General features: G+C 39.6%; 1 protein-coding gene across 1 annotated transcript in view; it reads right to left on the bottom strand.

Moving 5' to 3' along the window:
- The window catches only part of LOC144594687 (dynein axonemal heavy chain 5-like), a 147242-nt gene that overhangs the window by 100671 nt on the left and 34497 nt on the right, over window positions 1-12074 (bottom strand). Inside the window, exons 20-26 of the mRNA XM_078401529.1 lie at window positions 10127-10314; window positions 9066-9168; window positions 7151-7269; window positions 4964-5165; window positions 4334-4569; window positions 2198-2416; window positions 1316-1378 (exon numbers count right to left, since the gene is read on the bottom strand). Coding sequence (XP_078257655.1) covers window positions 1316-1378; window positions 2198-2416; window positions 4334-4569; window positions 4964-5165; window positions 7151-7269; window positions 9066-9168; window positions 10127-10314 — 1130 coding nt within the window. The remainder of the gene's footprint in view (window positions 1-1315; window positions 1379-2197; window positions 2417-4333; window positions 4570-4963; window positions 5166-7150; window positions 7270-9065; window positions 9169-10126; window positions 10315-12074) is intronic.

The following is a 12074-nucleotide window of genomic DNA, read 5'->3' as shown; positions in this document are numbered from 1 at the left end:
CTGAGATGCTGCCTGACCCGCTGAGTTACTCCAGCATTTTGTGATACCTTCGATTTGTACCAGCATCTGCAGATATTTTCCTACACAACTGGCCCTTGTCAAAGTCGCTCAGGTCTTTACTCCTGCCCATTTCTCCTGCATCCAACACATCAACTTCAAGAACTGACTGTTCACTTGCTGCCTAATATATCCCACCCCTTGACAAGTGTCATTGTAACAAGACAATCAATGTTATTCACTTTGCCTGTCAGTGGTCATAATGTTTTGGCGTATATTTGAAGCTTAACTAGTGATGTACATCGGTTCTTACGTTGCCTTTAAGTCTTATGTACAAGTAGTAAAATTGTAAAGGAAGTGTCTCCCTAGAGACTACCTCAAAGAACCCTTTAGCTTCAAAAAGAGGAAAAAGAGATATCCTTGAAAAAAGGAGTCAACTCAAGCTAAATATCAGGTAGTTCCTTCATGTTGTAAGGACTGGGGGGTCCACATTATTTATTGCAATGCAATGGTACCAACCTTCCTTTTTAGTGTTGTATATGAAAACATGATACAACATTTGCACTTGAAAAAGCATACTTTTTAAATGAAGTCATTAGATATTTTCAGTCTTGTGGTAAAAGGCCAAAACACCCAGTGACGTTGAGGTACACAACTGAAGATGTGTCTGAATGGTGGCAACATTACCTAGTGGTCATCCCCAAGAACAACATCATGCAAGTCAATCGTACTGCAAACCTTCAGGGATTGTAACAGCCAGTCCTACTAATCACTCATTTATAAAAATATATTTCCTGGCACATGTTTTCAGGATGGTGAGACTAAATCTTTGCAGTTTTGTTTCTTTGTATTAACAAGCATAATGGCAACATCTCCAATGCCAAGCACAGATTCATCCAACATATCACATACATTCAGATTTATTTAAACCGTTTGAAGATAATACAACTCTCCGAATAAACTGACATGGTTCAAATCTATTCAGTAGTCTTATCTAATTAACCCACTTTACTCAAGGGGCCTGTCAGAGTAGCAGGTGTGAATGTACACAGGTGAATTCGTATGACTTATTCTACATTGAATGCGTCTAAATTGGTAAATATTGAGCAAAGTCAATGGTATTCGTAACTGTTTTGACACTATAGCAGTTAGCCGACTTTTTGTTCCGAAATTCATTATTAATAGTCAGTGTTTACTTCATCTAACATAACAAATCTTGCACTCATAAAAGTCTTCTTTAAGTTAAAAAATGTGACATTTATACATTTTTACGACAAAGAAAGTAGTTAAGCTCATGCAAGCTTTATGGCCATTTCACCTGATAAATAGCCAGCTGGTCATTAGCTTCTTGAGGGGACAATGCAAGCTGCATGGGTCCTTCCTAATAAAAAGGAGACACAACGGATTTGACTGTACAACAATGAATAAAAGCAACAAATATAAACCAAGAAATTACCTTGGCAGCTGAAAGAAATGATGGAACATCCTGCTTCAACCTCCACCGTGTACCAAAAGTAAATTAGTTACAGTAACTCTCAGCACTTCAATTGAAGCATTCAATTTGTTCATTTCTCTCGGTTCATTTGACTTTGTCAGATGCTGCCTGACATACAAATATTTCTAACACTTTGTGTTTTAATTTCAGATTTTACTTTGGCAATCTGCGGGCATGGGTTTTCACATATTCAGTATGAGATGGATCCCCTATATCATTTATATATTATCCAGCCTATCCTATTGAGATAACTTATTCTATATACTGAATTGTTTTTGCTTGTTATGGGTTTTAGAGAGTATGTGTTTACATAACTGTTGTGCTGCTGCATGTAAGAATGTCATTGTCTCGTTTCAGGGCATATGACAATAAAACACTCGGGAGATATCAGGCGGTGGTGTCACTGCAGGTGGACAACCGATTGATTTAAGGAGGCCTGTGTCAATTAAATTCAGCATGCATGAGAATCTGTTTAATATTAGCTAACTGTTGCTTACATAATCTCTGCAAACACTGCCTCAAGATCTACGAATAAATCGTCAAGACAACTGAATCAGTTCAATGTTACTTAGACTTGAGTCCATCAAGCTGGAATCAGATCAGTATTTGTACACAAGTCACTTATTCTTAAAGATTTACAAACTAGGAAAGGTCAATCCAAGTTGTTATTTAAAATATAATTGGAGGAAATTCTTAATACAGTACCTTTTCATAGTCTTGGAAAAAAGTATCCGAATCTTCTAAAAAGGTTTTCATGTTGATGATCAGTTCAGCACGGAATGAAGGTTGTAAAGAAATGAGCTGATTCTGTACTTCAGTTCCATGCATGAGAAGCTTTTCCCAAGTATACCGCAATGTATCCACTCTGTCAGAATCCTCCTTAACAACTTGCATCTCATATTTATTCAGCATGGCAAAGAATTCCTGCAACATTTTTTTTTTAAATGAAAGCCAATAATGGAACCTTTTTTTTGTTTTCAAAGCAAATAATATCATTTATTTTTCCTGTGGTTTCATTGTTCTTTCTCTATTCTCACAAACAACCAAAGCTCTTTCAAAGATAGTCACAATCTGCTGGAGTAACTCAGCGGGTCAAGCAGCATCTCTGGAGGAAAATGATAGGTGACGTTTTGGTTCTTCAGACTGAAAATTGGGGTGGGGGGAGGAGGAAAGGTTGGAGGCGAGAAAAGACAGTTGGGGGCAGGAGGTGGCAGATGTGGCAGGGAGGTGGGTCATTTGTGATATGACCCGTTCCTTCTGCCATGTTTACAGGGCTTCTGTCAGCTCCAGGTACATGACCTCATGTTTTTCAATACAATCCCCCCCTCTCCATTTGGAGTCATTCATTCATGGGTCAGAGGCTCCCAATGGGCTGTGGGGACGTTTCTGACCTCTTTAAACTTTGAACACATTGTTAAATATTCATCTACATTTGCCCTGTAACGTCCCCACAAGACAGAGTGCAGAATACAGTGTCTATTCCGTGATAATGGTGTCAGGCCTGTGAACAATGAGGCCAGTCCATCATCTGGTATTTTTCTCTTTGCTCCACCTTTTGTATTTGTGTAAGGCTTAATTGTGTTCATATACAGTGAATGAATAAATGAGTGAGTGAATGAATGAATGAATGAATGAATATTTTATTTTCTCACCCTAACCCTAACAAAAAAGCTTTTTGCTGTATCTTCGTACATGTAACAATAATACCATAGACTGAAGTGTAACTAGGACCTCAATACTGAGCAGCTTGGTCAGGGAGAAGATACCGACATTTGTTTGCTTACCCTTCCTATGAATTAGGGGACATTTCAAAGAAACATTGGTAGAAATTTTCAGATGACTCAAAAGGAGTAATGCAGGCAAGCAGAATACTTTTCTGATGTTTTATCGCAACTTTCAATACAAAATATCTTAAAGTCAAGTACAGTAAAATTCTGATAATCCAATTCTGATCGACCAACTGTGGGGAGGTGTCAGTGGTTCAGCATCTGACTCACTCATTAGTTTACTAAGTCCTTGCAATCTGCAAACTTGCTATCAGCAGGCCCTGTACTCTCAAAGTTGGCTGTATATTACCAGGAATGTGTGCTAGGTGTGCAGTCATAGCTGAGGATGGTATTATGAACATTGGTAGGATTATGGCCAGAACTGGATTTCAGAGTTGTGCAGCCAGCGTCTGGGTCGAGAGTGCTTGTGGAAAGGATGAAGTTTATATAAGTTTAAGTCTTAAGTTTATATGTCTTAAGTTTATATAAAAGTTGAAGCTCATTGAGTTCTGTTTTTATGCTCCCTTTAAACTTACCAGGGGCATTTCTTGTTCACTTGAAGTCCACAGGAAAACATACTATAGTACTGTATAACATATAAAGAAAGTGAAATACAGGAGTGTTGTGGTCATCAGAGTAACATCCAACGGTCTGGAAAATTTATTATCCTAGCACCACCAAGGTCCCAAGAACGCCAGATTGTCAGCCAGAGTCTTACGATGTAAGCATCTGTTAATTGTAAGGTAAACTGTAGCAGTGTCTTAACCCCACACATAGGACAATTGCAATTCTTCTATCCCCACTCTTTCCAACATTCATATTACTTCTCAATAAGGTGGAAAAGTAGCCACAACGTTGGACAACTCAATGGGAACACCAGCATCACTCTGAAGAAGTTCGAACTGTCAAAATTCTTTCACAAAACACTCTCTGGTCAATTCATTTTCTACCACTGTGATACTTTGTCACAGTGACGAAAAGACTTGATGATATTGCAAAGTTCAGTATCATTGTTATCTAAAATAAGTAATAATCATTGAAAAAAAATTGTAATAAAATCCAGAAATACTCCTACCTCAATAGGTCCAATTTGTAAATCAACCTCAATCTGTTTGTCCCGTATCTCTTTCAAAGAACTTACAATTATTCTAATATCATTCAGATCATTGAACGGACGATTTAATTTCCTTGAAGTCTCTTCTATGAAGATCAAGATATTTTCCAGATTTGTTCTATACTTATCATTACAGATTTGAGAAAACCCAATCATCCAAGCTCTGCATTCTTCCATCAAGGCTATCTTCATATCATCTGTTCAAAAATATATATATTTTAGACAACCCCTTAATGAAACAGACTGAGTTGGGCAAGCTACTCTGAATACTTATGACAAAGAGTCTCTCTCTGCGTCATATATCATTAGCCACAAAATAAAAAATATTGGTAATATTTTCTAAGATACAAGGTTGTGCCACAGCTCGGTAAACATTTAGGGTGTCATTGCCGGGAGCAAATTTATATTAGACAAGAACATCATCTTTCTACATACAACTGTACAAGTAAATGAAATGTACACAGCAACACCGATTGTTTAACGAGTTCTCAAGATTATTATTTTAGCCAATATTGTTTATTTATTAAAGTTATTTTTCCTTTCCAAAAGTCCTAGTGTTTTAACCTTGTAAAGAAAGTTCTGAAAATATACCTGCATACAGTGCAAAAGGACCCATATAAATTACTCTGGGTTCAGCTTGAACTTGGACCTGCAGATTGCGGTAAAACTTGATTTGGAACTCAAGTTCAAAGATTGAGGGGATTCCCTTCATAAACATCTTCAGGGTTGTTTCACGATCGTTTTTCCAGATATGACAGTAGCTGATCAACTTTTCCAAAACTTCTTGCAGGTCCTAGGACAAGAACACACAAAGCATAAGAGTTGTAATTATCCTGGAAAGATTTCATGCTTCCACTATCTTTATACAATCAGGGAATGATGCCACACTGAAAGCCCGATGTGCTTGTGCTGGCTCTTTGAAAGTTCTGTCCACCACCTTTTCAAGCAATGCATTCCAGATTGTGCCTACCTTCGATTTCAAACCAGCATCTGCAGTTCTTTCCTACATATAACTTACTGGATACTGCTTTTTCCCTCTAAATAAATAATATAAAATATATAACTGGATTACTCATAGAAAGGAACACATAAACCCAGAATAAAGTCAGAGTCATACAGCGTGGAAACAGGCCTTTCGGACCAATATGCCCCATCTCCACTAGTCCCACCTGCCTGCCTTTGGCCCATATCCCTCTAAACCTGTCCGACCCATGTACCTGTCCTAAAGGTTTCTGAAATGTTGCGATAGTCCCTGCCTCAACTACCTCCTCCAGCAACTTGTTCCATACACCCACCACCCTTTGTGTAAAAATGTTACCCCTCAGGTTCCCATTAAATCCTTCCCTCCTCACCTTAAATCTATGTCATTTAACATAGATTTAAGATACATAGAAAAATAGGTGCAGGAGTTGGTCATTCGGCCCTTCGAGCCAGCACCGCCATTCAATATGATCATGGCTGATTATCTAAAATCAGTACCCCATTCCTGCTTTTTCCCCATATCCCTTGACTCCTTTAGCACTAAGAGCTAAATCTAACTCACTCTTGAAAACTGGCTCTCTGGTTCTCAATTCCCCTTCTCTGGGCAAAAGACTGTGCATTTACTCGATCTATTCCCCTGTGATTTTGTATTCCGAATGCTGCTGATCATTATGCAAAATATTTCAAATCTGTTGAGTATTTGACCTATGTGGGAAATGGCCCAGATGAACAAAAAATCCCGAAGAAGGGTCTCGACCAAAAACGTCACCTATTCCTTTTCTCCCGAGATGCTACCTGACCCGCTGAGTTACTCCAGCTTTTTGTGTCTATTTTCAGATTATTCCTATTCTGCTCTGAAACCACCTGTTTTTTATCCCCCTTGACCTTGTTTCCAGGTGCCATGGCCTATCCTTCGCTAATGAATGGCAAGGTTAAAGCTCATCTACTGTGTGGCAATCAGGCAGACTTTCTTCAATGCCTGTTTTCATTACTGTGCTGCACGCCACTCATTTTGGTCACATTCTGATGAAAGTCACCACTGGGAGCCAGAATTCAAGCACAAGCACTGGAAATAATATCACTGCCACAAAATGTTTCAGAAATGGCAAATGAAACACGTGTTCAAGCTCGTGAAATGGTACAATAGTATCAGCTATATTACAAATATATTCATTACATGTTCCTCCACACAGAAACGATGCTTGACAACAAAATTAAAATTCAGACCCACACCTGACATGACCCCCACAACGAGTCTGAACCTGATTGGAGTCTGAGGAATAGTCATTTTTTTATATCCCATCCCAGCCTGGAGATACAGCAACCATCAATGCCCTCATCAGCATTGCAGGGCCTCGATATATTCTTGGCTAATAAATAATAGTGTATTTGTTTATTTATTCATAAAATTGCAACATTTATTTATAGAGTCTTGAACAAGAGTTAATTTATTTATAAAGAGTTGGCTCAGCCCAATATACGTGAGTCTGACGACACTTCAATAGGTAACTCGACCTGAACCCAACAGGGAGTCTCGGGTCTGTAGCAAATTTTTGGATGATCTGGTTCTGGATGATCAGCCATGATCATATTGAATGGCGGTGCTGGCTCGAAGGGCCGAATGGCCTACTCCTGCACCAATTTTCTATGTTTCCACGTTTCTAAGTTCCTGTTTCCCACCATTCTAAAAGACTTATTAACCACAATGTTTCACTGCAATCACGGTGGGTGCAACAAGACAACAACATTGTTTAAGCATCGGTGTAAAATTAACTCATTTCAGACTCATCAGCTTACCTTTCTAAATGAGATGATGGATGATGAAATAACAGAAACCAGTTTAACTACCTCTTTATTTTCTGAAATTGTTTTGTAGTAATTATTCGTCTGGGTGTGGACGGCAACAGTATCTGCACCTGAAATGAAGTTGGTACACTTCAACTGTGCTTTCATGGAAAAACATTTAGGCCTATATTAGTGTTCATGTAAGAGAAACACAATAAATTAGCATCTTTCACAAAGAGCCACACTGTGAATACAGCGTGAACTGATTTATCTGAACAATGGGGCGTGCAATTTCCCCCCAACATGCTCTGCTGCTTTCTCCTTCCGCTTCACCATGGCCCTCTACAATACAAAAGTCAGGGGGTATGGGGAGAGGGCAGGAACGGGGTACTGGTTGTGAATGATCAACCATGATCACATTGAATGGAGGTACTGGCTCGAAGGGCCAAATGGCCTACTCCTGCACTTATTGTCTATAAAAAAAAGGTGCTTTCACCTTTTCTATAGATATTATTTGTGTCCCACATCACAGATCCATTTTTTCCTCTTTCACAAAGGCGCCTTCACTTTTACAGGTTTCCCTTCAATCCCTTCAAACTACGGACAAACTGCAGCCAAATTTCTGTCCATTCGCCTGTGGGGTGAAAGCCCTCTTTAAGAGACTCTGCAGCAAATTAGAGCCGATGACCTCTGGTGAGACACATTAAGCACACACACTCTCCACATGTGTGGGTGCACATATATATTACTCATATGCTTCAGATAGTTCCTGTCCCTCTTTTTCCCCTTCCCCCTTCCCAGTTCTCCCACTGTCTTCCTGTCTCCTACTACATCCTATCTTTGTCCCGCCCCATCCCCTGACATCAGTCTGAAGAAGGTCTCGACCCGAAACGTCACCCATTCCTTCTCTCCTGAGATGCTGCCTGACCCGCTGAATTACTCCAGCATTTTGAGTCTACCTTCGATTTAAACCAGCATCTGCAGTTATTTCCCTACACTCATATATGGGAGATGGTCCAAGTGGTGTGGAAGAAAGGAACCAACGCTATGCTTGCCTGTCCCAACCCTCCACGTCATTGTCCTTTCTACTTCCATTGTTATTTTCCTTGCACATTAAATATCCAATTCCTTTCTTCCTATAAAGATCTAATTGCTTCACAAACAAATGTACTCAGTTTCAGAGAGACATTTAACTAGTTCCAGTCCTGTCATTAAATATTTGACCCAAAACATTAACAATGTTCTTCTTTCCGCAGATGTTGCCTGACCTGCTGAGTGTTTCCTGAATGTTCTGTTTTTGTTCCAGTTCTATAGTGCACATCCACTCTTTCTGCATCCAAATCCACATTCAGCTCTGCTTCATCAGCACATCCCTCACACACAGGGACATGTCCCATTCCTGCTGCTTCTCTAAACTTCAGCCCTGATTCCAGCCAATACTATTGCTTCGGATGAGACTCTGAGATTCATTTTGCTCATCAGCCTCACGATGCAGAGTTTTGCATGTACAGATCCCTCTTCCCCACACCTCCTTCTTTTAGTCATTCAACCATGGCCAAACTGCACCTAAATTTCTGTCCGTTCATGTGGAAGATGAACATTTCTCAGCAGCTTATGCTCCATCTGCCATCCCAGTTGGCAGCAAAGAAAGTCCAATCAGTTTTAAATGTTAAATGTCATCTGCAATCAGATGCAAATTACCATGAAAATCAGGAATTCAAAGCACATCATGCACAGAGTTCATTTCCAAAGTGCAATGACAGCTTCCAGCACAAGCTGGACCTATAAACTTGAGTGAGAAATAGCATTTGAAAAAAGTGAACAGATTTCTCCCAGCCTTGTGTTAACACGTTAATCACATTCATACTTGGATACATTACCCGCTTAATCTGCTTGGTGCATATATCTAACAGGAGGTAGAAATTACCTGAACCATTGGCTTCACCAGGGTCGACATGAACATTGATGAAAGGATCAATCTGGGTATCATTTGTTCGGTGTTCAGCAATTCTCTGGGCATTAACTTTTTTCTGTTAATGAAATGACAATATTTGTTTCAATCTTCACAATCATTTTGTTTCATGAATGCTTGACATCATATTTGTTCAGAAGGTAGACACAAAATGCTGGAATAACTCAGCGGGTCAGGCAGCATCCCTGGAGAGAAGGAATGGGTGACGATTCGGATCGAGACCCTTCCTCAGACTGAAGAAGGGTCTCGACCCAAAACATCACCCATTCCTTCCCTCCCGAGATGCTGCCTGGCCCGCTGAGTTACTCCAGCATTTTGTGTCTACCTTCGATTTTAACTAGCATCTGCAGTTTTTTTCCGAAATCATATTTGTTCAGGCAAGTTAAGAGGCACAGTGTTCCTGATAATTCACTCTTATAAGATTAAGAAATTAGTTATCTTGAACGTTCTATCTTCAGGTCATAAGGTCATAAGTGATAAGAACAGAATTAGTCCATTTGGCTCATCAAGTCTGCTCTGTCATTCAATCATGGCTGATCTATATCTCCCTCCTAACCCCATTCTCCTGCCTTCTCCCCGTAACCCCTGACTCCCGTACTAACCAAGAATCGATCTATCTCTGCTTTGAAAATATCCATTGACTTGGCCTCCACAGCTTTCTGTGGCAAAGAATTCCACAGATTCACCACCCTCTGACCAAAGAAATTCCTCCTCGTCTCCTTCCTAAAGGAACATCCTTTAATTCTGAGGTTGTGACCTCTAGTGGAAACATCTTCACCTCCATTCACATCTCATCTGTGTTCGCATTTACATCATTGAACTCTAAGCTCAATTTGAAGTTCATAATTGTTCACATCAAAAAATGTTAGTGACAATTATAAAAGAGAGTGAATAAAAAATGCAATTCAAGCATCTTCGATAGAAAATGTCTTAGTTTACAACAAATTCCAATTTCATGTTGCATTGTCTAACTTAATTGCATGTTAGCCAAAGATAAGGAGACTTATAATACATACTTTTGTCATTCTTTTCTTTCCCCATACAGACAACCCTTTGGAAACATTGATAATGCAGTCACAAACTCTATTCAGAGTATTCTGGGCTTCTTCCAGACTGGGATGCAGCTCAATGTTAGGAATGGCAAAGCAGATGTCAGCATGGAGAATTGCTTGTGAGGTTTGCATTTGAAAGCTAGCATCAGCATCTAAGGAAAGAAAACCAACCAAATCAGGGTTCCACGGACTTGATTACAATTTTAGATTTAAACATACAGCGTGGAAACAGGCCCTTCGGCCCATCGAGTCTGCACCGACCAGCGATCACCCCATACACTAACACACTTGGGACATTTTACAATATTTACCAAAGCCAATTAACCTGCAAGCCTGTACGTTTTTGCAATGTTGTAGGAAACCGGAGCATCCAGAGAAAGTCCCTGTGGTCATAGGGAGAATGTACAAACTCTGCATCGACAACACCTGTAGTCAGGATCGAACCGGGTTCTCTGGCGCTGCAAGGCAGCAACTCTACCACTGCGCCACTCTGCTGCACTAATTGATAGATTAGTTTCATTCAATCTTATTTTCAATGAGAATCAAAGCAGTAAACTCTGTATAATAATACCGATTAAATCTTCATTTTTTCTTTACTAAAAGTTTCAGTCAGAGCTAATGCCCAATGTAATTATCACAACATCCCTATTATACAATGATTCCAACTTTACCATGTTGAACATTTGTCTGTTTCTTAAACAAACCTTTTGATTTTTAAGTATGTGCTAGAATCGTTTTTCTTTACGAGATCACACAGATGCCACGAATAATAAACTCTGAGATTAATTTCATACTAATTCGTTCATTGACAGAGGCAGTGCTGCCAAAGCCACATTTATTACCATTCCCTGTTGACCCAAATAATTGGCAATGAACCTTCTTCTTCAAAAGATCCAACTCTTGTATTAATGGAATTGTACAACAGAGAAGTTGACCAATCAACATATTGACTATTGACATTACACACACAAGCTCAGACGCACCAATTAACAACATTTAAAGACAACATTTAAAAGATATTTGGACAGGTACATGTATAGAAAGGTTTAAAGGGGTATGGGCCAATCGTGGGCAGGTGGGGCTAGTGTAACTTGGGCATCTTGATCAGCATTTAGCAATTTATTATTGTTCAATCTCATCTACCAATATAATTCTGCTCAAAGAAATAGTGTGGCATATCCACCTCTTACAAGTTTTTTAAAAGTGATACAGCGTGAAAATAAGCCCTTCGGCCCAACAAGTTCATGCCAACCATCGATCGCCCGCTCACATGTTGACCCACTTTCTCTTCCACTCCCTTCACGGTAGAGGCAATTTACAGAGGCCAATTAACCTGCAAAACAGCACTTCTTTGGGACGAGGGACGAAATCAGAGCACCCAAAGGAAACCCAAGTGGTCAGAGGAAGAACATGCAAACTCCACACAGGCAGTACCCAAGGTCAGGATGGAACCCTGGTCTCTGACGATGCAAGTTGGCAGCTCTACCAGTTGCACCACTGTGCAGCCCTTAAGCATCTATGCAAATACTTATTTTGAACAGTAATTTATATATCTCTAATAAATCCAAAGGTCGACTTTATATCGCTAAAATGAATGTTATTTTTGATATTTCGTCCGCCATCGAAATTAGTTCAAATACGGCAGGCACAAGTAGCCAAAATATGCCATCAATATGATTATAGTTAAAATCCATAACACATCATTTCCTTAAATGTTGCTAAAGCCATCATTCATTGTAATTTTCTTAACCATCAAACTATGGGAAGGCTGTATAATACACCATCGCTTCCGACAGCTTCCTAACCATTTGTAATAAGCACACTTCTATGAGGAGGCAATTTTCCTCAACTCCAAATTGAGCACACATAAAATTCTCTGTCCAGAGTCATCGAATCATACAGCACAGAAACA

Source organism: Rhinoraja longicauda, chromosome 6 (genome assembly GCF_053455715.1).
Source record: "Rhinoraja longicauda isolate Sanriku21f chromosome 6, sRhiLon1.1, whole genome shotgun sequence".
Lineage (NCBI taxonomy): Eukaryota > Metazoa > Chordata > Chondrichthyes > Rajiformes > Arhynchobatidae > Rhinoraja > Rhinoraja longicauda.
The sequence above is the reverse complement of the archived record's forward strand: the minus strand, read 5'-3'. Positions and strand labels throughout refer to the sequence as shown.